Genomic DNA, 27,946 nt, shown 5'->3' with positions numbered 1-27,946 from the left:
TGTTTATATTAACCAATGAAGAGTAACCCATCTAGGGCAGCCGGGTGGCTCAGTGGTTTCACGGGTCCTTCGGCGGAGGGTGTGATCCTGGAGATCCAGGATGGAGTCCCACGTCGGGCTCCCTGCATGGAGCCTGCTTCTCCCTCTGCCTGTGTCTCTGCCCCTCTCTCTCTCTCTGTCTCTCTCTCTCTGTCTCTCTGGGTCTCTTGTGAATAAACAAATAAATAAAATCTTAAAAAGAAAAAGAAAGAGTAACGCATCTGATCACCTCGTGATACGTGGGAGGGACCCCAATTCTCTTGTACCTTTCTCTTTTCTCACATTTTTAGCCTCTTCTGAGTGTTCACAGGGAATGAGATTTCTTTGGAGGTATTATGCAGGATGACCAGTGACTTCTATCATTTCTTCTTCTTCCCCAGGTCCACCGTTAACAGTCTATGGTTTTCCAAGAGCAGCAGAAAATGAATGAATCCCAGGTGAGTTTTCCTGTGTCCGTGCTTGGTTTTGTAATGCATTTCAGCAGATTTATATGGGTCCAGATTTTAAAATGGGAGTATGGAAATAAAAGACGTTATCACGTAACATGCACTTCTCACCCTGTCAGATCAGCACCTGTTGTGCCCAAGATTGCGAATGCGAGAAAACCGCCAAGGAGCCGAGGCCGATGCAAGTACATGAGGGTTTATTGAGAAGCTCGAGCTTGGGTCCAAGTACACCCGACACAGCGGAGCAGGGACTTGGAACCTGAGGTGGGTTACGGCTGGGATTTTATGGGCTGATCTAGGGGTAAGGTGGTGTTTTTCAGTAAAGCGTGGGGGTGTGAGAATCTGCAGTAAAGAGGTCTCACGAGCTCTTGCTTCCTTATTCCGATAAGGGCGTGCTTTGTGGTTTTTCGTGTAGCCGGGGGAAGGTAGAGTTCAGTACCTGGTCACAGTGGCCTGAGACGGCTACCGAAGCTACAATGACTGTACTTGTGCCAGTGTTAAGCTTGAATGGCCCTAATATTCTCAGCCTCCACACACCCAGAGTCTTTTGTCGAGTTCATGTGTGCGGAGCTACCCCTATGTGGTGGGGCTACATACGTGAGTCAGGTGCCTGATAGTCCCAGAAAAGGAGCGTACCGTGCGTTACATGATTTGAATGGAGCGTAAGAGGAAACCATTTTTGTAACTTGTGGGTTTTAAAGATTTCTTCGGACTTGAGAAACTGTCTTTGTGAAATTGATGTAGTTGTGGGTAGCTTTCCTGATGATGATCATTGAATCATTGCAACCTATGACATGTTTGTTGCTTATCTAAACTGAGGACCTGGTACATATAATTTTTCCAGGCACCAAAATACCGTGATCCAAGGAGACATATTTTCATTGTTACTGTTTTGTCCAGGGGTAAAAGCTGAGTCGTGAGTGTAATGGCCTGCGCATCCTTCAGGTGGCTTCTGTTATTCCTACTTGTTCGGGTTGTGCAGTACATAATACAGCGAGGTATTCCCTAGTAAATATGCAGTCACTGCCGTTCCCATTTCAATTCTTAGCATCTTGATTTTGTCCTCACCCCTCTCTGGAACATATTGCTACAGATTAGCAGTGACCTGGGCCCCTGGGTGACTCAGGCAGCTAAGTGTCTGCCTTTGGCTCAGGTTATGATGCTCGGGTCCTGGGATCGAACACTGAGTTGGGCTCCCTGCTCTGTGGGTCTGCTTCTCCCTCTGTCCCTCCCCCCACTTGTGTGTGCTCTCACTCTCTTGCTCTCTCTCTCACTGTGTTGCTCACTATCAAATAATAAAAATCAATCAATCAATCAATCAATCAATCAATCGCGGTGATCTCAGTACAGTCAGATGCATCAGACATCATCCAGCTCTTACCTCCCGTGATCATTCGTCTGACGTATTACTTCCACGTGTCTTTTCTTCGTGGAGTCTCCCTTTGCTTGGCTTTTAAAAAGGTTCACCTGCAGATAGTTTTGCTCTTTAGCTGATCAGGGGTGTTTGAAAAAGTAGGTGAGGGTAACCTGCAATACCTATTTTTCTGAGTATATAATATCTGGTGTTCAAAGTTTCGCCATCTTCTGGATGTGTTTGAGGTGGTTCTTTTCAATCAGGATACACAGAGACCACCCTCCAGGTGGCTAACTAAGTCTTTTAAATCATTTACTGATGGTTTCCTTGTATGTCTCTTATGTTACTGCTTTGTAATCTATGTTTTGAAGAAATTGTGTTTATCCTGTGTTTCCGGTAGTCTGGATTGTGTGGACCACGTTGCTGTCATTCTAACTTGAAGACTTTTGTCATTACCCATATGCCTTCTATAATTGGTAGTTAGCTCTGGACGTTGACCCAGTTCTGTTCAGTTCTTTTGCAAGACTTTGCTGCCCTTGACTCTCGTCCTCTTTCCCCTGGAGGCCCGTACCATCTTCCTTTGTTTTTGTGACGTTAGCATCCATTGGTTGATGTTCATTGCCAAGATCCCCCAGTTCTTTAGGGGAGACAAGGTGGTGGTATGTTACTTTACCATTTCTTTGTTTCCCAGCTAGAATACATTCCTAAAGAACAACATCTCTTTAAATAGTTCTGTGTTACTTACAGAGAGGATTATTTTCACAATATCCAGTAGGCTCCTAAGCAACTGGGATTTTTTTTTTTTTGATTCATTTTGTTACCATTATGAGCTCATGGGTTTACACATATTTTAAGTATTTCAGTACATTGAAGTCGTTTCTCTCTTTGATGTCCAAGTGGTTCTGTGTTTGACCAGAGGAATCCCTGCAGATGGGTTTCTGAGTCCTTTTGCAACATCCTCTGTGTATTTGATAGCATTCGTTTTTATTCAGCATTTTATTTTGAAAAAGCTTCAATCTTACACAACAGTCGCAAGGATCTTAGAGAACTTCCATGTTCCCTTTGCCCAGATACACCAGTTTTTTTACCTGTCCCCACATTTGCTTTATTAGCTCTCTTTGTGTGTGTGTGTGTGTGTGTGTGTGTCTGTATGTATATTTCTTACCTGAATCATTTGAGAGTGGGTGTCATCTGTCTTGTCCGTTTTCAGATTATGCCTGCTAAGATCAAGGATATTGATGGATGGATTGAATTCCGGAAGTGGAAGATTATTGTAACAGTCTCATGTAGCCAGTCTGGCTTTCTTTTGAGACGTGTTGGCATCTGATTTCACCCTTTTACTTTCAACCTATTTCCATCTTTATGCTTCAAGTGCAGATAGTTGGATCTTGCTGTTTTTAAATCCAGTCTGACAGTCTCTGCCTATTAATTGGGTTGCCTAGACCACCTTACATGTAATCTGACTATTGATATAACCAGTAAGGGTTGTAGTCTGGTTTTGTTTTCTCTTTGTACCATTGGCTTTGTTTCTTTTTTCTTCTTTTGTGAACTTCTTTCCTTTCAATGGATTGTGTATTTTTTGTGATTCTGTTTTACATCTCTTGCGGGGAGTTTAGCTCTAACACTGTTATGTTTTTATTGTTTTGGGGTTTCTGTTATGCAGCTTTAATATTTTACAGTTCATCTTCAGGTAATGTACTGTTTCACTTCAACTATAGTGAGCCTGTGGTTATTTCCATTTCTCCCCTCTTGGTCCTTATGTTGTTGTTGGCTATTACTTTTTTTTTTCTTCTTATTTAAGACTTATTATTGATTTATTCATGAAAGACACACACACACAGAGAGAGAGAGAGAGAGAGAGGGAGAGGGAGAAAGGCAGAGACACAGGCAGAGGGTGAAGCAGGCCCCATGCAGGGAGCCCGACGCGGGAGTGGATCCTGGGTCTCCAGGGTAAGGCCCTGGACTGACGGCGGGGCTAAACTGCTGAGCCACCCAGGCTGCCCGGATATTACTTTCACAGGTAGAATCAATCCCCCAAGACATTGTGATTTTTGGGTAAAGCGTTATTTTTTAAGGAATACTAAAATAACATCGTTGCCATTTCTGGTGCACTTGGTTTCTTTATGTTTTATGTCTGTCCAGATTTAGATCTCCTGTCATTTTCCTTCAGCCTGAAGGACATCCTTGAGCACTTTGAGGCTTTTTTTTTTCTTTTCCAATATTTAATTTAAATTTTAGGTAGTGAACATGCAGTGCAGTATCGGTTTCAGGAGTAGAATTCAGTGATTCATCACATATAAGACACCCGGTGCTCATCACAACAAGTGCCCTCCTTGATACTCATCCCCTATCTAGCCCCTCCTGCAATCAGCTCCCTCCATCAACCCTCAGTGTATTCTCTATCCTTAAGAGTCTTATGGTTTGTTTCCCTATCTCCCTTTTTCCCTCTTCCCATATGTTCATCTGCTTTCTTCAATTCCTCATATGAATGAGATCATACGGTATTTGTTTCTCTCTTACTTTGCTTAGGTTAGTATAGTGTACCTCTATCCATGTCATTGCAAATGGCAAGAGTCCGTTCATTTTGATGAGTAAGTAGCATTCCGTTGTGTATATACACCGCATCTTCTTTATCCATTCACTACTCAATGGACATTTGGACTCTCTTCATAGTTTGGCTGTTGTTGATAATGCTGATATATGTCAGGTTTTCTTTTAATGATGGGCGGAGACAATTCAAGACAGCAGAACCAGGTGGTAGGTTTGAGAGTGCTTTAATGGGGAGCGCTCCCTGGTGTGGCTCCCTGAAGCCGCACCCAGGCAAAGTGCAGGGGTGTTTATAAAGAGTTTTTGGCGGGAAGATGGGGCCAGGGCGGCATTCGGGTTGGGGCAAGGGTTACAGGGTGGTGGGCGTCGGGGGTGGGGTGGGGTAGGGGGGTGATCTGTGTTTTGTAAGCTAAGATAGTGTAGGGCAGCAAGGCAGCTTTGGCAGGAAGATGGGGGTGGGGCGGCAAGGCGCCTTTATTGGGAGGTTGCTGGCCTCGGGTGGGCTGTTTTGACGTCCCCAGTCTCACCAGCCCAACACTATAAACATCAGAATGCTTGAATCTGTATTTTTGCATCCTTTGGGTAAATAGTTAGCCAGTAGTGCAATTGGTGGATCCTAGGGTAGCTCTATTTTTAACTTTCTGGGGAACCTCCATACTGTTTTCCAGCATGGCTGCACCAGTTTGCATTGCCAGCAACAGTACAAGAGGGATGTTGTTTCTTGTATGTTTAATTTAATTTGGGGTTTCTGACAGGTGTTAGTTGATATCTCATCGTGGTTTTGATATCTTTCTCCGGTGATGAGTGATGTTGAGCATCTTTTCATGTGTCTGTCTTCTTTGGGTGTCTTCTTTGGAAAACTGTCTCTTCGTGTCTTCTGCCCATTTCTTAAGTGGACTATTTGCTTTTTGGATGTTGAGTTTGATAAGTCCTTTTTTATAGATTTTGGAACCCTTTTTTTGGTGGTTGTTAGGATTATTTATTTGAGAGAAAGAGAGAGCACAAGTGGAGGGAGGGGGCAGAGGGAGAGAGAGAATTCCCAAGGTGACTGAGCTCTGAGTACAGAGCTGGACTTGGGGCTTGATCCCAGGCCTCTGAGATCATGACCTGAGCTGAAATCAACAAATGAGCCACCCAGGGGCCCTGGAACATTTCTTGTAGTTGCTAATGAATTCTTTCAGCTCTCATGTCCAAAAATGCTTTTGTGTGTGTGTGTGTGTGTGTGTGTGTGTGTTTGTGCCTTGGTTTTGTTTCAAGGCAGCTTTGCTGGTTTATCTCCTGTACTTCAGGCATGTTCCTCTACTGTCTTCTCACATCTGTTCTCTTGCCGCCTGTTTGCTATTTCTTTATTGTTTGGAACCATCATCTTGTTTCTTGCATCATTTCCTTGAGGTCATTTGAGCTGTTTCCTAACCTGCCTTCACCTGCCATCCTACAGAGGCCTAGAGCTTCCTAAATATACATTTTAAATCCTAGATGTTTCATAAGTCGTGTCTGTTTCCAAGCTGTCAGAGTGTTTTTCCTCTTTGTTTCCATGTCTGCACAATCTAGTCTCTCTGCTACCCTGAGTCCATCAACTGTGTGTCCCACTTCTTAATGTTGTCCCTGTTCTAGAGCTGCTCTAATTAGATTTTAATGTCCCTTGCCCTTTTGACCTTGGTGGTTTCACTTTCTGAAATCGCTCCATGCCTATCAGCTCATGTCATTTACTAGAGTTGCAACCCCACCGCAGCACACGCGCGCAAGTGCGCACGCACACGCACACACAAACACGGTTTTTCCTTTGGCTTCTCTTTCCTCAGTTGCTCACTGTCATTAGGTGCTCCTATATAGAGATATATAGGTGCACCTATATTCATATCCTAAATTTCTCGCATCACCTGGGCTATTCCAAATCCCTGTGAGCACCCCATTACTTCAATCCTTATCTGTTTAACTTCTCCGGTATCTCCTGTGATTGATCTGTCCTCAAATCTGTATCTTCCCTGACCACCTGAGTTCTGACAGACTCCTGACCATAGCCAATGTGTTGTGGAAAGAATTTGTCTGGGTCTTCTGCCTGGATCCTGGAAGAGAGCTTCTAAATCTTTGGAATTGCCTAAGTGATGGGAGTGTTTGTTATCCTGGTAGGCCTCTTGGACCAAACCTGAGTTGATGCTAAGGATAGGGGCCGGCTATATCAGGAACACCAACAGGGTTGGGGCTTTTGAACCACTTGATATCAGCCCAATCTCTAGCGGAAGGAAGGGAGCCTGAGATTGAGTTCAGCGTATGGCCAATGATTGAATTAATCACACTCCCATAATGAAACTTCAGTAAAAATTCCGGTCACCACACTTGGGTGAGCTTCCTGACTGGTGATACACATGTATGTATGTGCCAGGAGCATGATGCATCCTGAGGACACTAAAGTGTTCTCTGCTGCTACCGTTGCCCAAGATGGTTTTCTCCAAAATGCAGGATTCATGTCATTAGCTCTTTCTTCTCCATGCTTATCTTATTTGAGCTTTAGCTCCTCTTATCTTATTGTGCTTCTCAGAAAGTTCTCCAAAGCCGTCATTTCTATGCAGTTGTTACCATTTCATCACACACTGTTTTTTTTCTTCTGCCACAAAAAAACTGGAATTGGGGGTTGTGCAAAGGACGCCTACTGTGATTGAATATTGAACACAGAATGCTTGTGTTCCCTGCACTCCTGGATCTGCTTGCCTTGGACCATCTCCTGGAATGCGTAATCTTGCCGAGTCACCTTGCCTTCATTGTAAATTTCAGATTACTGTCTAGGTCCCCATAGCGCTATCTTCCTTTTCTCCCCCCTTTTCTCCCTCAATATCTTCTCGTTTCCTACTTAAAGACATTAGCTCAGGGGGTGCCTGGGTGGCTCAGTTGGCTAAGCACCTGCCTTCAGTGGAGGTCATGATCCCGGGGCCCTGAGATGGAGCCCCAGGTCAGGCTCCCTGCTCAGTGGGGAGTCTGTTTTTCCTTCTCCCTCCGCTCCTCCCCCTGCTTGTGTTTGCCCTCTCTCTCACCAAAATAAATAAATCTTTAAACAAAAGAAGACACCAGCTGAAGATCCTCCTTGTCTTCAGTTTTTTCTACATGAAAAATAACTGAGAGTTAGTTTTGAAAGTTAAGAAATGTGGCTGACATCTACGGAAGACCCACAGCAAATATCATCTCCATGGGGAAAACCTGAGAGCTTTTCCCCTAAGGTCAGGAACACAGAAGGTATGTCCACCCTCATCACTGCTGTTCAACACAGTACGAGAAGTCTGGGCCTCCACAGACAAGATAAAGCAGTAAAAAGCATCAGAATCCGCAAAGAAGAAGTCAAACGCACTTTCTGCAGATGCCATGATACTCTACATGGAAAGCCCCAAAGATTCTACCCCAAAATTGCTAGAACTTGTATAGGAATTCAGCAAAGTGGCAGGAAATAAAAATCCATGCACAAAAACCAGCTGCATTTCTATACACTAAGAATGAGACAGAAGAAAGAGAAATTAAGGAGTCTCCCCCGTTTCCAATTGCACCCCAAACCGTCAGATACCTAGGAATAAACCTAACCAAAGAGGCAAAGGATCTGTACTCAGAAAACTGTAGAACACTCATGAGAGAAATTGAGGAAGATACAAAGAAATGGAAAAACGTTCTATGCTCATGGATTGTAAGAACATATGTTGTTAAGACATCTGTGCTACCTAGGGCAGTCTATACATTCCGTGCAATCCCTGTCAAAATGTCATCAACTTATTTCACAGAGTTGGAACCAATAATCCTAAAATTTGTATGGAACCAGAAAAGACCCTGAGTAGCCGCCAAAGGAGTGTCAAACAAACAAACAAACAAAACGAAAAACTGGTGGCATCACGATTTCAGACTTCAAGCTCTGTTACAAAGCAATATTCAAATGACAGCATAGTACTGGCACAAAAACAGACACATAGATCAATGGAACAGAATAGAGAATGTAGAAATGGACCTTCAACTAATCTTCGACAAGGCAGGAAAAATATCCTGTGGAAAAAAGACAGTCTCTTTAACAAACGGTGCTGTGAAAATCGGACAGCCACATGCAGAAGAATGAAAGTGGACCATTTCCTCACACCATACACAGAAATAGACTCAAAGTGGATGAAAGACCTAACTATGAGACAGGTGTCGATCAAAATGCTAGAGGAGAACACAGGCAGCAAACTCTGTGACGTCTGCTGCAGCAACGTCTTACGACACGTGTCTCCAAAGGCAAGGGAAACAACGGCAAAAATGAACTATTGGGACTCCATGAATATTGAAAGCTTTTGCCCAGCAAAGGAAACAGTCGAGGAAACCAAAAGATACCCAACACAATGGGAGAAGATATGTGCAAATGACATATCAGATAAAGGGCTAGTATCCAAGATCTATAAAGAACTTCTCAAACTCAATACCCAAAGAACAAATAATCCAACAAGAAATGGGGAGAAGAAAAAAAAGGTGCTCAGCAGTTGAGCACCTGCCTTTGGTTCAGGTCATGATTCCAGAGTCCTGGGATTGAGTCCCACATCAGGCTCCCTGCGAGGAGCCTGCTTCTCCCGCTGCCTGTGTCTCTCCCTCTCTCTCTGTGTCCCTCATGAATAAATAAACAAAATATTTTTAAAACTCAAATGGGCAGAAGACATGAACAGACATTCCGCCAAAGAGGACATACAAATGGCCGACAGACACATGAGACTACGCTCCACATGCCTTGGCATCAGGGGAATAGAAATCAAACTACACTGAGATACCACCTCACACAAGTCAGAGTGGCTAAAATTGACAAGTCAGGAAATGATAGACGTTGGCAAGGATGTGGAGAAAGGGGGACCCTTGTACACTGTTGGTGGTAACGTAAGCTAGTGTAGCTACTCTGGAGGTTCCTCAGAAAGTTCCAAATAGACCTACCGTATGACCCGGCATTTGCACTACTGGGTATTTACTCCAAAGACACAAGTGTAGTGATGCAGAGGGGCATCTGCACCCCAATGTTCATAGCAGCAATGTCCACAGGAGCCAAACTATGGAAAGAGCCCGGATGTCTACAACAGATGAATGGATCAAGAGGACGTAGTGTGTGTGTGTGTGTGTGTGTGTGTGTGTGTGTGTGTGTTTGTAATGGAATATTACTCATCCATCAAAACGTGAAGTCTTGCCATTTACAGCAACATGGATGGAACTAGAGGCTATTCCACTAAGCGAAAAAAATCATCGAAAGACAATTATCATATGATTTCACTTAAACATGGAATTTAAGAAACAAAGAAGAGGAGCATAGGAGAAGAGAGGAAAAAATACAAGACGATATCAGAGAAAGACACAAACCATAAGTGACTCTTAATCATAGGCAACAAATGGAGGGTCGCTGGAAGAGAGGGGAGTGGGGGAATAGGACGACTCTGTGACGGACATTCAGGAGGGACATTAAGGAGGGACTGGGTGTTACATGAGGCTGATAAATCACTGACCTCTACCTTTGTAACCAATAATCCATCATATGTTAATTAATTGAAGTGTTTGTTTTTTAAAAAGAAGAAGAATATGGAGGCCATGTCCTCTTGAAGAGAAATCAGCACTATCCACCTTAATCTAAAATAAATTCTTGACACATAGTCGTAAATATTAAAAAAAAAAAAAGGAAAGGAAAAGAAAAACGTGGCTAAATGACCACATCCCCATTAAGCGACAGTATCATTGAACAGTGAACAGATGAGACTGGTTGTGATGACCACAAACATCATGAAGGGAAGAAGACATCTCTTTATTATGATTCCCCGAGAGACACCTTTCAGTGTCCTCTTTAATAACCTAAAATAACATACAAACATGTCATCAAGGCAAGTTAAAAAATGACACCTGGTTCTCACAGTTTAATAACGAAGACTATCAAACAAACATTTACAGTTAGAAGAACATGAGGGAACTAACCCGTCTGGTTATAAGTATAACTGATGTATTATATAAGTATAATAAAAACAAAACCTATCCAGAATATGTAAACAAAGTTATAGTTATGCAGCAGCTGAAATCTCATCACAAAACTACGTTGGAACAGCATGTGTTGGAAACTATGACTGTTTCAGAACTATTTAAAATAAATACGTAAATAAAAACTAGAGAAACAAGTATAATCTAAGGGCAACATTTTCAAAATGAACAACTGAAATTCCTGACGTATGTTTGGCTGTCACAATCCTTTGGGTTCTAATTTTATATTTTTGAGGTAATTTCCTCCTCACCTTTGTCCCAGTGCATGAAAAATGGGACCTCCAACCTCTACCTCAGCAGAGATTCAAATTAAGTAATGTGAAATATTTGATGGTGGCCCAGGAGGGGATGGACGTGAAAAAACCCTGGTTTCTTTTTGTCTCTCCATGGACTCCTCCATGGACTCCCAGCTCCTAGGAGTACAACACGATAACTCCATTGAGCTCGTTCTGGAAGGTCCTGGGTTCTTCTAGATTATCTGTGAAAGAAACTCCTGTGTTCCTGACTTCCTACCGAAAACGTGCGTCTCCCCGGGGCTCAGGGATCTGCAATTGAGAAAGAGAGGAAGGACGTCAGATTGTAAGGAGGCAACTCTCCAGATATAGAGATTATTCACCTTCTCAGTCCATTGTAATCAGAGTTGAGACGAATTTATAAGTCCACTTTATCCCTAATCATTCGTTCTAAACCCCAGTTCATTTTCAAGTATGACTTTTGGACTTTGGTGATCCTGGCTCCAAAAACTTCTTCATGTACCTAAGAACAGGCCCAGTCATCTACTTTATAGCCAGGGCTCTAGGTGATTCTGTTCAGGGACCAAAACAAACAACCTTGAGAGGATGTTGCTTTAGACTGGACACTCACCTTGGTCCTTTTGTGCTACTTAGAGTCTGAACTAATCACCATACCGCAAACATCACTCACACATCAACATCATGAACCATGAGTCCAGATGCCTAATCCCCCATTCTAACCCTACATCCCGATGTTCAACCATAACACCTAGTCCTAAAGTTGGTCAGTGCTATGTGGTCTGAATGTTTGTATCCCACACGCACACCCCAATCATATATTGAGATCCTAACCCACAAGGTGATGGTGCTAGATGGGGCCACTGGGATGATTAGGGCATGGGTGGGGCCCTCTTGAATGGGATTAGTGCTCTGATAAAAGAGACCCCAGTGACCTGGCTCTCCCCTTCCACCATGTGAGGACACAGCCAGAAGGTGGCAATCTGCAACCCAGGAAAGGTCTGACCAACCCAGTAAAGGTTCTGACACTCTGATCGCAGACTTGTCCCCTCCAAATTGTGAGAAATAAATGTCTGTTGTTCATAAGCCATCCATCCACTCTGTAGTCCTCTGATGTAGGAGCCTAAATGGACTAACAGAGCTATAGTTCACATGAGTTAAACCCAATCTTTACTTAATCCTCTACCCAAATCTATAAGTTTATGTGTCGATCACAATAAGCCATGCTGAAACTATTATTTCTTAAGCTTCACTTGTTCTGACAAACTTCCTTGACCAAAAACCTGAGGGGAAAGGTATAATTGAACAAAATGGGACACTGGTCCGGAAGCAGGCAGGGAACATGAAAAATGCACAGGCAATCTGGCCGTAAGCAATGTGCTTGAAAGGAAATTTGGATGAAAGCATAACTAGACATAATTTCTTTTGTATTACTAGATAGGTCGACTCTTCCATCAAATATCCTACTGTTAGACATGTACTTTGTTGTAAATAAGTCCCTGTGGTTGATACCTGTGAGGGATGAAAGGCCAAAAATGAATTAGAAAGTCTGGGGATCCCCGGGTGGCTCAGCGGTTTGGCGCCTGCCTTCGGCCCAGGGCATGATCCTGGAGTCCCGGGGTCGAGTCCCACATCAGGCTCCCTGCGTGGAGCCTGCTTCTCCCTCTGCCTATGTCTCTGCCTCTATCTCTCTGTCTCTCTCTCTGTCTCTCTCTCTCTTTCTCTGTGTCTGTGTCTCTCATGAATAGATAAATAAATTTTTTTCCTAAGATTTTTACTTATTTATTCATGAGAGGCACAGAGAGAGAGAGGCAGGCAGAGACCCAGGCAGAGGGAGAAGCAGGCTCCACGCAGGGAGCCCGACGCAGGACTGGATCCCGGGTCTTCAGGAGCACACCCCGGGATGCAAGCGACACTAAACCGCTGCGCCACCGCGGCTGCCCTGGATAATAAACTCTTAAAAAAGAAAGAAAGAAAGTGAATACACAATTTATGGAATCAATTGAAAACTTACTCACTTTCCACAGAAAATCAACATTTCATGAAAGCTATCATTTGGGCCCCATTGCCGTGAATGGAATTATTTCAGCCATGCCTCTGTGACAAACTGGTTTCCCCTAGTCTGGCCCCCACACATCTCCCTGAGGTCATGCCTATGTGTGGTTGTGAGCATGTGGCTGGGACCTGAGTCAGCGTCTGGCTGCGTGGCTGCTCGACTTTACAGTGTATGGGAAGGCTCATGTGTGGGGCAGGGGAGAGGAGCGTGGTCTAGCAATTGGATTCCTCAGATTTCCTCAATACACAATAAGTCATGGTGCCTGGACCCGTGAGGACACAGACGTACCTCCCCTCAGGCCGATGACCTCGGGCCTCCATGGTCCCTCTAGGGTATGAGGGTGCGATCTCGCCCCCACACCCACAGATCTGGATCGAAAGCCTGGATCTGGAAGACAAAGAGATCCCTGAGAAGACAACCTCCAAGTGGACTCCCCCTCCCTCCCACTCTGCAGTCTCGTCCTGAATCCCATGTCCCTCCACGTCCCCCCCCCTTCCATTGTCCCACCCCAAATCCCCACAGCCCACCCACCTCCTCGCACTCTTCCCTGGACACCCTGGTCCTCCAGCCCATGGATCGGATGAATTGCAATCGCAGTTTGTGGAACAAGGGACGCTGGGATCGGTTCTTCCCATAAAGGAATGAAAAGATGGCTTGTTTGGGGGCCTGGTTGTCCTCTTCCATATCATTGGCCAGGTAGCTGGAGAAAGACATGAGGTTGCTGGTCAGGAGGAGCAGGACAGGAAGGACCCCCCACCTGAGCTCAGCTTCCCAGAAAAGATGCAGTCGGCTTCCTACCCAGCGTCGTAGAGCGCCCCCCAGTCATCAAGAAGGCGCGGCTGGGCAGAGACTTCTCCCGCTTTGAGGAGAAAGACAACTCACCCAGAAGCTTGAGGGCATATGCTGCTCTGTTTTCCCATCCCTGAGCCCACCCCCTTCCCTTCAGCCTGTCTGTACACACCCCTGTCGCCCTGTGGAGCAGGGGCATGTATACAGCTCCTGCTCTATTTCTGTAGTCCTGGCTTTCCTCCCAAATGACTAATATAGGACTGGGTTCATGTAGGTGCAGTAATTCAACATGCACTTCTTGTTTCTCTCTTCCCATCGCCTCATGGTCCCTGGCACATCAGATGTACTTTGTAAGTTTTTGTTGAATGAATAAATGAATGCTTTCTCTCACGGTCAAGGGCAATACTGATTACCTCCTCGTAGACCCGACCTAACTTAAACATTTGCAAAATGTAAGGAATTGTCTGAGTGTTTTTGAGAGCCTGGTAATATTTTGACAAGACCTGCCTCAACAGGTGTCTCGTGTAATGGGATTGGGGAAGGGGGGAAAGGGGCAGAAGAGGGTAGTGAATGAGAAATAACGGTGGTCCAAAATGCCCATGAGACTAGAATTTTAACAGAAGTGCTACTAGGGTGCAGAAGTCAGGGAGGTTAGGGGGGCATCTGAAGATTTTGGGGTTGGAATCAATCTTGAGGAAAGGTCGTTTTCTTCAGGGAGACGTGCAAAATCACCTAGACAGGAAACACAGTACAGAAACGGAGGGAAGGGTCCTTGGAAGGATGAAACACGAAGAGGGTGCACAAGTTGGACGGAGACGAGGGGGTTGGAGCTAAGCTGGAAACTCTGACCTTGACCACTAGCACCCCTGGCCCATGAGATTGTTATGGAGCGCAGAGCAGGAGACGATGCTTTGGAAAGACTTCAGGCATATAGCACCCACTGGCTTGGGACGGATTTGTAAGAAACACCAGCGGGAGCCTTTACGACAGATCTGTGCTATGTCTTGAGGCTGAATTGAGGCATTTGTGCTGGGAATGCAGAGGAGGAGGACAGTTATGCTTGGTATTGCCATGGGAAGAAGACAGATCTCAAGGATCAGAACTGGCTGCTGCTTGAGCCTAGTTGCTTGGGGCAAGGCAGCGTCTGTTCTTTCCTTCACTCCTCTTTGGAGAGTTTTTGTTTCCTTCTCTTCAGGGGGTCTCTTAGCTGATGTTAGGGGCATTTGTGTTTGCAAATAATAGTATAAAAAACCCCTATACTCTAATTCTACTGTTTTTATACACAGACTAAACAGCTCAAAAAAAAAAAAAAAGATAAATGAATAAATAAATAAAACCCGCAAGATTTAAAGAGTTACAAACAGGTTGAAAAAAAGAGCCGAAAGATCAGAGTCCCACTTCTGCCCTCCTTCCTCCCAGGTTATTGACTACTGCTGATGGATGAGGCGAAATACTCACAGTGCCAGGAAGAAATGAATTCGCTGGTACTGCCAGGAGAAGAGACCAGCGCGGCTAAAATAGGCGATGACCATGGACAAGAGATACTGGCGGAAAGAGGAGAAAAGCCGTCATAGAAGGGTCCCATCCTGGGAGAGGAAGACCAGTGAGGTGAGGGGACAGGAGGCTGGAGCAGGTGGTGCCTCTTTGACATGTTGGGTGAACCTGCTTCTTTGGTGTCAGACAGTTGGTTACAAACTGGGGAAGGCAAGGGAAGAGTTTCAGGTGCTCCCAGGACGGGAGGTTGTGCTGGTTTGAGGGCTTGTGTTTAGGACAGCCAGCTTCAGGAGGGTCTTTGATAAGCTGGAGCCAAAGGAAGCCCCCCAAGAGCAGAGAGGCAAAGGGACTTAAGGTAGCAACAGCCAGAGGGGCACACCTGGTGCTCAGGTCCCAGGGATTCTGCAAAAGCCACGAGGTCCCCGACCAGAAGTCTTGGTAGGCATGAGGTTGGAGAGAGGGTTGAGGAGGCTTTCCCCTGCCCCAGGACAGGTGTTGGAGCAAGAGTCTATCTTAGTGGAGAACAACAATACCTTGTCGGATACTCTCAGATCTTTGTCCCAGGCCAGAAATCTTTTAATGACAGGATCCTCTGTGAAAAGAGGGCAGATGTCTGTCAAGTTGGCAACTGGAATGGGGTTACTGTGGGAACGTTCCAGAGCAAAGAGAACAGTACCTCCCCTGGGGAAGTTTCAGGATGTAGCCAAGGGTGAGGCTGATGGGCAGAGGGGAGAAAAGACCATGGACTGGCCAAGAAAAGTTGGCGGCTCCCCCTTGTCGGGTGACTGAGAGAGAGGCAGGTGTCAGCAGTGCATCTGCAGGATGGGATCTGAAGTAAGTAGTGATGCTGTCTCATCATGCATGGATGTGCCACTGCAGAGACCATAACATCATCCGCTGTCATTTTCTCATTCCACAGTGGCATCGGGGTACAAAGATGGCCTGTCCTCCCCTCCCCGCCCCCGCCCCGACACAGCCGAAGGCACTTAGATTCAAAAGGCCAGTAAGCGCTAAGATGTCTCAGGAGTGCAACTGCAGCTAAGCTTTCTCATCCCTCTGTCATTTTTAAGTGTCCCCGATGAGGGGTCAGTATGGAGTCCTCCAAGGATGGAGAGAGAGAGCTCAGCGACCTGCAAAGAATTATTTTCCATTGGAAAAGCGTCGCCGTTGGAAGTTTCTGGTGTTTTCAGGAAAAAAGAATAAGGTTGGAGGGTGCTGTTCCTACCGAGCAGCCTGTTGAACGCCTCGTGGTGCTCAGGGAGCACTGAAGATAGCCGCTGTCTCTTCAGCTTCATCTTGAGGCCACTCAGTGTCTCCACCACCCAGATGTCGTTGGCCTCAGGGGCTGTCTCCTCATCGGATTCGATGTCTCTCTTCCTTCCGCGGGACTGAGGCAAGGGGCAGGGGTCTACAAAGGGGGCTGAGTGAAGAAACCAGGCTACAGTACAAAGCTTCTTCTGTCTTTGGAATTCAGCCACGCTTTCCACACCCCCAAACCCAAACTCCCTCTTCATTTCTCTGTGGCCTCATAGATGATTGGCCTCTCCAAAACCACCTTTCATCTTTGTCCTTCATTCATATGCATTTGCCCCCATTCATCTTTGCCACTGTTTCATACCTCCCACCACGCCCTCAAAACTCTTCCTGGTAGATCATTTCTCCCATGAGGATAATGGGATAATTTCCTGTCTTCCTTTATCTCCTCTTTGGATGTCATCTCCTAACCCTCCTTCCTTGCTTCCTGGGTTTTCCTTCCAGTGCGATACCCTTGTCCCCGGCTCCCGTGCTCTCTTCTCCAATCCCTGGCTTTCTGAATCTCTCCTGTCACGTGCAGTCTAGTCAGACACACCTTCCTGGCTTCTGTACCCATTTGTACTCACTAGTCAAGCCTGTCAAGTCCCTTCTCCCTCCTGCTTCCTCACCTGATGGTCCTGGGCTTTCTTCATCTACCACGGCCTCCGGGGGGTACCCTGATGTGCTAGGCTGGGGGCTCTGGCCCTCAGACTGGGCGGACGGTTGACAACTGGCCATGATTTCTCCCAAGCTCTTTGTGCCCTCCCAGGAGACTCAGACCCTCCTCTTCTCAAACTCCCCTTCTGGCTTCTGGGTGAACCCAAGCCCTGTTATCCCTTCTCTAAGCCGGGGCCAAGCTAGGAGTATGGACATGCTCTGCGAAGATGCTCTTGTCCACCTCCGTTGCCAAGAACCATGGAGTCCAGTCTTTCCAATCAGGAAGGTCAGAAGCCTCTGATGTCATGCACCATTCCAGCCTGGCAGCCATTTTGAAGGAAGACACGTGCAACTGCGAGACCGAGGTCCACTTCTGGAGTTCAGGATCAAGGCTATCTCATGTCGCCGATCCAGCCTGCAACCGTCCTCCAAAACTGTCCTCGGGGTGTCTGGATCACTCTACTCCTCTCCAGCAGATGCGGGGCTCTCTGCATCCTTCTATTCCTGTTTCACGGTGCAGTCTGGCAGCAGAGGGAGGAAACAGACGAGGGAAGGTAAGATCTTACAAGAGTGAAATAAGTATGTAGGGAAGGTCCAGGCACATGGACTTGTTGGATTGAAAAGTTAGTTTACGTCGCTTAATTTGGCAGAGCTCTCTCACTTGTTTTACTGATGCTGTGTTGGGGATTCTGTGCTGGGGGAGCGTTCATGCTCTACTCTCCGGTGTCCCTGAGCCCGAGAGGTATTTTGAGAGCCTACTCCTAGAAAATTGTACGTGTGCTCCCACACACATCAGATGCTGTCCCCGACTTCAGAAGTCCATGGATCACCCAAAACCTGCCCCTTGATTGCAGTTAATCAGCTCTAGCTTGCATGTAAAATTTTGAGCATGTGTATTACCCTTGACCTAGGAATTTCACTACTCCTTGTGTATCCTATGAATAAACTGTGACGTGCCCACAAAGGCTGAGTGGAAAAACCTCCAATTGGAGGCAGAATCTGTTTTATTGAGAAGGTGGGAAGCCCCCAGGAGCACAGATGCAGTCACAAAATAACTGACTGGCTGTCCTGTGGTATCAGGGGAAGCTTCTTCCACACCTCGTACCTCCTTCCTCTGCTTTTCACCTGGGCATCTGAGTCTTGCTTGCTCTTTCCTTCTTTTGGTGATAAAATAACACAACATAAAATACAGCATTTTAATCACTGGTGAGCGTATCATTAAGTGGCCTTAAGCACATTTGCGTTGTTGTGCTGCCATCAGCAACTTCCGTCTCTAGAACTTGGTCATCTTCCCTCAAACTGGAAGTCTGCACCCATTGAAGCCCCATATCAGGCTCCCTGCTCATGGGGCGCCTGCTTTCCTCTCTCCCCGCTGCCTGTGTTCTCTCTCTCACTCTCTCTCTCATTCAAATAAATGAATGAAAACTCAAGAAAAAAAAAAAATCACACAACAACAACACCTGCCCTCTCCACTAAGTCACAGCTAGCCAGGGGCTGCTCACCCTGGCCTGTCATTCTCTAGTGAGTAATGGTTTCTGTGTTTCCCTTCTGTGACCCTTAAGACCTAGAGACACCCTAGGAAGACGGCTTGCAGTGCTAACTCACAGAACAGAATTCTGGGATGGGGAGACGGGAAGAGGTTCTGGATACCGACTTCGAAGATCTGGTGTCTGAAGCTCAGTGTTAAAGGTAAATCTTAGTCTTTGACTTTTATACTCCCCTGCACCCTGGCTGACATATACTTGGTGGGTCCCAAAGTCAGGTTAAGGTGTATCGTCTGTTATTATCGCCTCTTTGAAATGTTCTGAAATGGTGTCTACTTACCAATTTGCCCATGTTTGTTTGCAAATCTTGTTTTCAATCAAAGATCTATCCTTTATAAGACATTTGCAGGAGGAATGTGTCCTCCTTTTCTTTGCTGCGTTGAGAGAGCAGGGTACTAGGATTTGTTTTCTGGAAACAAGGATTGTGAAACCCAAAAGACCAAAGCGGACCCCAGGATTCACTTCAGCTGTTTTGATTCAAATCCTGTAACCTATTCACTCTGTCCCCTTCTCTGTCTGCCCAGACTCCTGAGGATAGACAATCTGGAGGACATAAAGCAGGAGATAGAATACCTGGCTAAAAGATGGGGGTGGTGGGGAGGTGGGAACGATATGGTTTTGTTACAAAGCAGCCTGTGCCCCTAGGCAAATCCTTCCTTCTTCCAGGCCCCCGTTTCTTCACCTGTAAACTAAAATACTTAGATAAGATAATGTGTAAGCGCTCTTCCCTTACAGCATAACCAAGGCAGTGAGAGAGCCAATTTGACATGACCAGGTGTACAAATGCTAGGGTTCAATTGTGTGCCCCCTCGCACCCCCACCACCCCATTCATGTGTACCACGCCCTGGTACCTCAGAATGTGATTGTATTTAGTGGTGGGGTCCTTATGGAAGAAACCAAGGTAAAGTGGGGTCTGTAGCATGCTGTCCTTTATGAAGGGAAAATTGAGGGGGGGGTTGGGGGGCGCAGTTCGTTGAGCATCCAACTCGATTTTGGTCCAGGCCCTGCTCTCAAGGTTGTTAGATTGAGCCCCACATCAAGCCCCAGAGAGGTGTCTGTTCCACACCCGAGAGGGGTGTCTGCTTCTCTCTCCTCTCTCTCTCTCTCTCTCTCTTTCCCTTTCCCTGCCCCCCCCCCGTTTGCCCCTCCCCTGGCTTGCTTGTCCTCTCTTTGTAAAATGAATGCATAACTTTTTTTTTTTTTTAAAGGGAAAATTTGGACGCAAACATCCAAGTACAGAGAAGAGAATGGGATGACACAGGGAGAGAAGACTGACATCTACCAGCCAGGGCGGGAGGATGCAACAGCCCCTCCCCCACAGCACTCAGAAGGAACCAGCCCTGCCCACACCTGAATCTCAGACTCCCAGCCTCCAGAACAGTGAGAGAATGTATTTTTGTCGTGACAGCCTGAAAGCTGCCTGGTTTGTCTTACTTTGTTACAGCTTCCCTGTAGGCAGATCCACACAGTATTTTTGAAGAAGAGGGAATTCAGATTTGACAGTCACTTTCCTGATACTTCTGCTGCCCCTTTCCCCAAAGCAAGACGCGTCCATGTCCGGAGGCTTCAAAGAAGAATGGGTTCTTTCACACAGATTAGAACCTTGAGCTTTCTTAGCCTCTGGCATTTCCTGGTCAAGGTGACTGTTCATTTTGGAAAACATGGTGGAAAGACTTCAAGAGAAGAATGATTTACAAATCTTGAAGATGGGTGTCAGTTAGCTTAATAAAACTGATGCATTAAAGAGAGAAAAATAAACGGGAGCAAACCGAGGCAACTACTTAGGAAATTAAGGGTGGGAAAGGCTTCTTCAAAGACAGTGTCTAAACAGATGAAAAGTATGAAGAGGAAGTGAACGATTTGAACACAGAAACAATATCCATATGACAGAAAATAAAGTAAAACATTAGGTTAAAAAGATCAATGACTTGGGTCGCCTGGGTGGCTTTTTAGTTGGGTCTCTGCCTTCTGGCCAGGGCATGGTCCTGGGGTCCTGAGATCCAGATTGGCCCCCGTCGGACTCCCCTGGGGGAGCCAGCTTCTCCCTCCACCTGTGTCTCTGCCTCTCTGTGTGCATCTCTCATGAATGAATGAAAGAAAGAAAGAAGAAAAAGAAAGGAAGAAAGGAAGAAAGGAAGAAAGAAAGAAGGAAAGAAAGAAAGAAAGAAAGAAAGAAAGAAAGAAAGAAAGAAAGAAAGAAAGAAAGAAAGAAAGAAGAAAGAAAAAGAATAAATAAAGCTCGATGATAAATTGGGAGAAATATTTGTGTTTTTTCCAAATACAGAAAGAGAAAACTTTTTATTTTAAATACTAATGAATGAAGAGATTTTAAACAATATGAAATGATGCAGGTCTGCTGCTTCTGGCCCAGACGGACACACGAGGTGAAGATTTGCCCTCCCAGGTTAAATAGGTTTCTAGAAGGAGGAGATAGATGAAAATATGAAATGACAGATTTTAGCTATCTGGAGTGAAGGGTGAGCCTTAAGAGTGTCCAGTTCAGGGATCCCTGGGTGGCGCAGCGGTTTGGCGCCTGCCTTTGGCCTAGGGCGCGATCCTGGAGACCCAGGATCGATTCCCACATCGGCTCCTGGTGCATGGAGCCTGCTTCTCTCTGCCTGTCTCTGCCTCTCTTTCTCTCTCTGTGACTATCATAAATAAATAAAAATTTAAAAAAAATATAAAAAAAAAAGAGTGTCCATTTCAGTGCCCAGAGAGTATTGAGGCCGAGGTAGGGGGCTGAGGTTGTGGGGCAGCCCAACGTGTGTCAGTTGCAGGAACGCAGTAGGATGTTCACGGGGAGGGGCACGGCAGCCAGAGTTCACAGGCAGAGAGCCAGAGGGGAGAGGTGGGAGGGTGTCCCGGTCTTCAGCTGAGCCAGGCAGTGCACTGGGGTGGTGGTGGGGGGAGCAGGGGCTGAAGGCCAGGACCCAGGGGACTGGGGTTCTGCCTGTCTTCACCGACGTGCTCAGCGCACCTTCTGTCCTTTACCTGCTGAATACGGAAAAGGATATGGAAGGGATGTGCCTGGAGATCTTCTAGGCTCAGGCCCAGGGGAGGTGTGACCGCCTGGCTCCAACTGCAGCACTCCTTCGGTGAGCATTCCGGCACCAGCCACACTTCCTAGCAGCAAGAGCTGGGCAAGACTGCTCCTGGCTACACTGCCACTGCCATCGGCAGCTTCGGGAGAAGCACACCCTTTGTGAGGGATTAGTTTGATGCAGCAGCTCGGCTAAGGGAAATCGGGAATGGGTTATGTGCCCGTTCATTGGTATAAAAGAGTACTTACTGTTACTTTTTAGAAGAGATTTACGGGGGGGGGGGGGGCGGCGGGCGGGGGGCCGTGGGTGGTTCGGTCGTTGAGCATCTGCCTTAGGCTCAGGTCGTGATCCCGGGCTCCTGGAATCATGTCCTGCATCAGGCTCTCTGCCGGGGGCTTGCTTCTTCCTCTGCCTGTGTCTGTGCCTCTCTCTCTCTCTCTGTGTCTCTCTTGAACAAATGAATAAAATCTTAAAAAAAAACCCACAAAAACATAAGAGTGTTAGTGGGGCACCTGAGTGGCTCTGGTTGAGCGGGTGTCTTTGGCTCAGGTGTGATCCTGGGGTCTTGGGATGGAGTCCCACAACACGACAACAGGCCCCCTACAGGCAGCCTGCTTCTCCAGTTGCCTATGTCTCTTCCCTCTCTCTGTGTGTCTCAGGAATATGAAATCTTTTAAAAAGATAAAAGCATTACCTGAGTAAACTTGTAATATAAATACTTCCTCTGTTGATCTCATATGTATCTAAATATCGTTTGAAGCTGAACAATTGTATTGCCCACATTACAACCCAGGAAGGTTGTTCTTAAGGGCCTGGGAGCCATCTCTTTGACCTGTAAACCTCAAGGAAGATAGTGTCCCTCTGTGTCTCCGGGAGGGGGTAAGCATGGTCTCTAGGCATCTTGCTATGAGCTGTAAACTACCTGCTTGACAGAGAAAGGTAAGAACTTTTTTCTCCTCCTTCACACAGAGACAACTAGGATGGACCAGCACCCCGATTACCAGGTGAATTTAGGATGAACTATGAAAAAATGCATAGCAAATGGTGCTGACGAGTCCTGTAGGTGTGAAACAGGTTTACCACTTAGGATGAGAACTATGGGCTGAGCTACAAGGAAAGACAAGTCTCCGGGTTCTCCTTGCAAACTTGTTAGTGGTTTGCCTGTGATGTGCGACACAGTCTGGTTTAAAGGTTATTTAACGGTAGGATGGGGGGCCTGGGTGGCTTAGCCAGGTAAGCAGCTGCCTCTTGGTTTGGGCTCAGGTCCGGATGTCAGGGTTGTGGAATGAAGCCCTCCGTGGGGCTGCTGGCTGAGCCTGGAGTCAGCTGGGGATTCTCTCTTCTTCTCCCTCTGCCCCTCCCCCTGCTCTCACGCCCTCTCTCTCCCCCTCTCTCTCTCAAATAAATCGTTTAAACCAACATAACAATCGTTCTCTTCTTTCTATATTTGTGGAGAGGATTTTCTGGATGGCAGGAGAAGGTTTTTGTTTTTTGTTTTTTTTTTTTAAGATTTATTTACTCCTGAGAGACACAGAGAGAGGCAGAGAGGCAGGCAGAGGGAGAAGCAGGCCCCCTGCAGGGAGCCCGATGCGGGACTCCACCCTGGACCTGGGCATCACCGCCTGAGCCCAAGGCAGACGCTCAACTGCTGAGCCACCCAGGCGACCGGGAGATTCTCCTTTTAATCTCCACCACCCCGCGGCGTCGAAGAAGCACTTGGCCAGGCGCGCCGTTATATAATCTCTCCCCCAAAATACTGCTCAATCCTTGTCCTTAGGACCTCCTCGTCAAAACATGGCACTTTAACCTAACAGACATTTAATTCGTCGGACGGGCAAATTCCCAGGGATATGGTTCGGGTTTGTGTGTGTGTGAAACCCGGTTGTTCCACAGTCTGTACTTTGCATTCGTTGTGCAACTTGGACAAGCTACCTTTTCTATTTGCCTTCTCCTTTCTTGGAGAAACCATGCGCCTCTCTTATGTCCTCGCTGAGTAGTAATCGTATCCCAGTGTGTTGGTGCAACTTGTCAAAGTTCAGTGACGTGCACACGTGCACCCTTCCCCGTCCTCTCCTGCTTGTGGAAGTCTCCGTGCCAAGCCGACAGACAGACCTCAGGGCAAGGAAAGGACCAGGGATCCAGGACGCAGGCACAGCCGCTGCTAGAAGCGACACGTCTCCTCGATTCCTCACGGGAGCGAAGACGACTGGGACATCGGGCAGTAGGTCCGGATGGTCAATCCTCTGAGCACGGTGCTTCTTACCCACCCGAGGAGGTGGAGACTTTCGAGACGTCCCCTAGCGTGTGGGCGCTTGGACTCCCGGGAAACAGAGTCCGGGTGTTTGTGCCGCTCCCCCAGGGGGCTCCCGCAGGACCCGGGCCGCACGCCGGCGCCGTGGTGCGCATGTGCAGCTCGGCCTGTGTGCGTGTTGGCGCAGGCGCAGTGCGGCCGCGCTGCTCTCGCTTCCTGTGCGTGCGCAGGTCACCGCTCGCCGCGGTTCCCAGGCTTCGGCCTCCGGCGGCCGAGGATTCCCCGGTACCCGCGGGGCTGTCCGCCGTCCGGCCGGGCCGGCACCCAGCGGGCGCGGGTCCGCGCGGGCCGGGCGGAGGCGCGAGCGGGATCCCCCCAGCGCGAGCCCCGGAGCCCGCGGGCCTGGGCCGGAGGAGCCGGGCGGTCGAGTGGCGGCGGCGGCGGCGGCGGCGGCGGGGCCCGGGTCCGGCCGGTTTGCGGCCGCAGGACGGCGAGGCGTCAGGCGGCCGTTTGGGGCCCCGGAGGGTGGTCGGCCCGAAGTGAGTTTGCGCGCTAGTTCCAGAGCCGGCGCCCCGGGAACGGCGGCCCCGGGAGGCGCAGGAGGAGCAGCCCCCGCCCCGGATCCCTCGCGAGCCTTGGGGCAGCTCGGCGGGTCCCGACGGGGTAGGTCGTGCGCTCGCGGGCCTCCTGGCGGTTGTGGATCTTCCGGGCGGCCAGAGTGCGCGCGGGCGGGGAGGGATGGGCGCTCCCCCGGGACGCGGGACTCGTGGGGTCCCGGCTTCCCGGGGGCGCAAGGGGCTCCCGCCTCCCCTTGCCCCGTCCCCCGCTTGCTGCGCCGTCGCCCTGTCCAGCCTGCAGACGGGTCTCTAAGCGCCCAGGAGTGTGTGCGGAGCCGGCTGCGTTGTGCCCTGGGGCATCTGCCGGTGGAGCGCAGGGCCGGTGTGCGAGGAGGGCCGGGCTGCGGCTGCCTGGTTGACAGAGGAGCCTGGGCCTGAGAAGGGAGGCGGCTTGTCCAGGGCGACGGGGTCCGTGGGTGGGCTTGCTCTCGGGCCTGAGCTCCTGGGCGCGCGTGCTGGCCGCCCTGTTACTGTTACACAGAATAAGTTTCTTAAATGATCCTTACAGCAGCACATTTAAGTTCTTGTGAATAATTTTGAAACATCGTGCCTGAGTCCACCTCTTTGCCGAGAGCACCTTGTCCTGATCTAAGTAGTTAAAGGAGGTAGTAAGAAAATAGGTGAATGTAAGAGGCTATCTTGTTTTATCTTGTATTTAATGGTAGAGGATCATTTCAGTATGATTTAGTGTTTGTTCACTAGTGAGACAGATGCATATTCACTCAGTTGCCACATGGTCAGGTGGGAGCTGCAGAGTGGTAGATGCCCCCTCATTCTTCCAGTCACTTCTGAAGGTTTTAAGGTATGTTGTCACATAGGTGTCCTTTAAGGAATGTTTCTTGAGAGTACTTTCCTTGGCAATCCCCATCTCACACAACTTCATTACTTCTCTTTTCTTTCTCCAGGTGTGCTCCTACTTTCACTGTTCTCTGTGTTTTTCCAAGAGCAGTAGAAAATGAATAAATCTGTGGTGAGTGTTTCTGTTTATGAATTTTTCCACACTTGCTTATATAATATTCCCTACGAGGTGAGGAGTTCAGATTTTAAGGTGGGGATGCGAAGGTAGAAGGGGAAGAGAGGTGTGGTTGGGCAGCACGTGGAGTGCCAGAGTTGCAGCAAGCACCTCTGTCATGTTCATATGTGTGGATAGCATGATCCTTCAGAGCCCTTAAAGGTAAAGTACGAACGCTGCTTGTGCTTGAGATTAGTTTCAAAAAATGACAAATACTATTCATTGCTTGACTTACACGTACCTGCTGAAACAGTTTTGTTTTCTTGTGCATTTTGCGATTTCTTTGTGTTGCTGTAATTGTGAACAGGCTTTCTAAGTGACAGTCCCTAAACCATGGCCAGTGGTGCCTTACTTCTGCCTCATGTAAAGGAGGCATACTGTCCAGGGAGCTCCCAGTGCATACTTTCTCTGGTAACTAAAAGAGCATCCCATAAGTGCATCGGTTTTACTGCTCAAGCCAGGGGTAGGATGAGGAATCTCGAGGAATGGACTTCCCACCCTCCAGTAAGTCTCACTAAATATTTCTCTCTGATCATCTGTCTGATTTGCCTCTCAGACTGGGCAGTGACACCTCTGGCAAGGATTGCTTATTTCCCACTCATGTTTTTCCCATAGCCTACAGTCTCGGTTCTGCCCAGCCCCTCCCCGGAACCTGACCTGGTCGAGCCACTCCTTGCCTTTGACCACTCTGCCGCCTTTTCCCTCTGCAGAGTCTGCCCTATTGGTTTCAGTGACGAGCCTCTCCTGCTCTCTTCCTGACTGCTGCTTCTGACCTCTCCATATGTCATTTCTTGCACCCCCACTCATGACTTTTTGCTTTACACCTGTCGGACCTCACCCTCCAGTGCTCTGAACCGCCCACTATGTCAGTTCTCCCATGTGGACCAGATGCCTCTGTGTGGCCACCTGCCAGCGTTTCCATGGAGGTTGTCCAGAGGACACCTCAGGTTAATAGATCCAGTAGATCCAGAAGTAATTATTTGCAGCCCCCTGCCCTTGCCTTCTGCTCTTGTCCCCGGCCGCCCTTTGTTCCATTACCTTGCCTGTCACTCTGTCCAGAAGAATGGGATTCATTCTGAGCTCTTTCTCCATCCTGTGTTATCCTTGTTGTTGTGGTACCTGGTACCTGTAAGTGGCTTCTCTCCCTTCCCCTTCATCCCTTTCTTGCCACATTAAAATTGCTCGTTCTTTCATCCATGGACCATTAAAGAAGTTTCTGTTCTATGCTACTTCCTTCCTCTGCTGGCTCAAGTATATTTTCCACATTGAGCATTTCTCCATAAATGTTAATCACATCGCTTTACCACCGTTCGGAAAGCACCTCAGGGGCTCCCTGAGTGAGTGGCAGGAAATGTGGATGTGGGGACTGGGGGCGGGGAAGCAAGCTTGGCTTGTTGGTGAGACACAGAGAGTTCTAGCTGGGCTAGGCCCTGATACTACGTGGGTGGCCCTGGGTTTGTTCTTAATCACCAGTGAGCTTAAGTATATTTTCACATGTTTGGAAGATGTTTCTTTTTTTTTTTTTTTCAATTAGTAAGCTTATTTTTTAGAGCAGTTTAGGTTGGTAGGAAAATTAGCCAGATGGTACAGGGAGACCATCAACCCCTCCCTGTCTCAGTTCCCCGCTGTTGTGAACATCTTCGTGTGGTACATTGTTTCCTTGGGTGGGTCAGTGGTGATGGGTTATTATCTGAAGCCTGTCATTAATGTTAGAAGTCACGGCTTGTGTTGTGCACTTTGGGTCCTGCATCTGTATAATTGCGTGTGTCCACCATGACAGTATCCTACAGAACATGTTTACCGCCCTAAAAGCTCCTTCCTTGGGTACCACGTATTCATTCCTCCCTCCCCTTACCTATCTTTTCACTGTGTGTATAATTTTGCCCTTTCCAGAATGGCCTGAACTGTGTGGGTTCACTTATACATGTATTTATTTCAATAAATACAGCATAGTACCAATAAAGATATTTTCCTACTATTTTCTCGCTTACTGAATCATAAGAATACAGTTTATCACACACATAACATACTAAGCACGTGTTAATCAAGTTTATGTTACCAGTAAGGCTTCTGGTCAGCAGGACACTGTTAGTCGTTAATTTGGGGGGGGGGGTGTCAAAAGTTGTATGTGGACTTTGAGCTGTGGGGTCAGTGTCCCTAAGCTCTGCATTGTTCAAAGGACTCATACAGTTGTTCAGTTGGAGTCATACAACCTGTGGCTTTTTTAGATGGGCCCGTTTCGATTTTTGTGTGAAGTGCTTGCTCATGCCCACTGCCAGGCTTTCTGTCACAATACTGTTCTTTGTTTTTCTTAATGACTTACACAGTAGACTTGAACATTTGTATGTTTTTCCTGCTTGAATTACATTAGTAAACATTTTCTTCCAAACTTCAGTGTTTTTGGCATTACTGAAAGAACTCAGAGCTGGCTATGTATCTTCATTACGTAGAAAACTTAACTTCATTTCAGCATTAACATTTAACTTTTTAATATTTTCATTTTGATGAGTTGCATACTATACATTTTTAAAATTTCTCAAGGTGAGCA

The 27,946-nt window shown here is 47.4% G+C and overlaps 2 protein-coding genes and 1 long non-coding RNA gene across 5 annotated transcripts in view; 2 read left to right on the top strand and 1 right to left on the bottom strand.

The window, feature by feature from the left end:
• Positions 1–488: 488 nt before the first annotated feature.
• Positions 489–20,568, top strand: LOC119872161. Of its 2 annotated transcripts, none has more exons than XR_005360628.1 (5): positions 489–749; positions 14,908–15,096; positions 16,053–17,486; positions 18,495–18,621; positions 19,686–20,568. It is a non-coding gene; the product is annotated as an uncharacterized LOC119872161 (long non-coding RNA). The 2 variants fall into 2 exon arrangements; XR_005360627.1 differs by having other exon boundaries at positions 15,902–17,486.
• On the bottom strand, positions 10,134–19,565 carry LOC607286 (speedy protein E4-like). The gene is made up of 7 exons (XM_038539539.1): positions 16,905–19,565; positions 16,208–16,402; positions 15,516–15,574; positions 14,947–15,032; positions 13,231–13,399; positions 12,988–13,086; positions 10,134–10,937 (listed from the first exon to the last, which is right to left on the bottom strand). Exons 1-6 carry the CDS (start codon positions 17,011–17,013, stop codon positions 13,027–13,029), a joined length of 678 nt encoding a protein of 225 aa, XP_038395467.1. The 5' UTR covers positions 17,014–19,565; the 3' UTR covers positions 10,134–10,937; positions 12,988–13,026.
• Positions 20,569–24,215: 3,647 nt separating the features above from the next.
• The window catches only part of ZNF12 (zinc finger protein 12), a 43,361-nt gene continuing 39,630 nt past the window's right edge, over positions 24,216–27,946 (top strand). The window contains exons 1-2 of one of the 2 annotated variants that reach the window (XM_038539499.1): positions 24,216–24,432; positions 25,292–25,356. In XM_038539499.1, the coding sequence (XP_038395427.1) occupies positions 25,342–25,356 (15 nt within the window). In that variant the 5' untranslated portion in view covers positions 24,216–24,432; positions 25,292–25,341. Of the gene's footprint in view, positions 24,433–24,528; positions 25,189–25,291; positions 25,357–27,946 lie in introns of those variants that run through there. The other variant, XM_038539500.1, reaches the window with a different exon arrangement.

The sequence above is a fragment of the Canis lupus genome, chromosome 6 (assembly GCF_011100685.1).
Source record: "Canis lupus familiaris isolate Mischka breed German Shepherd chromosome 6, alternate assembly UU_Cfam_GSD_1.0, whole genome shotgun sequence".
Classification (NCBI taxonomy): Eukaryota; Metazoa; Chordata; class Mammalia; order Carnivora; family Canidae; genus Canis; species Canis lupus.
The sequence above is the reverse complement of the archived record's forward strand: the minus strand, read 5'-3'. Positions and strand labels throughout refer to the sequence as shown.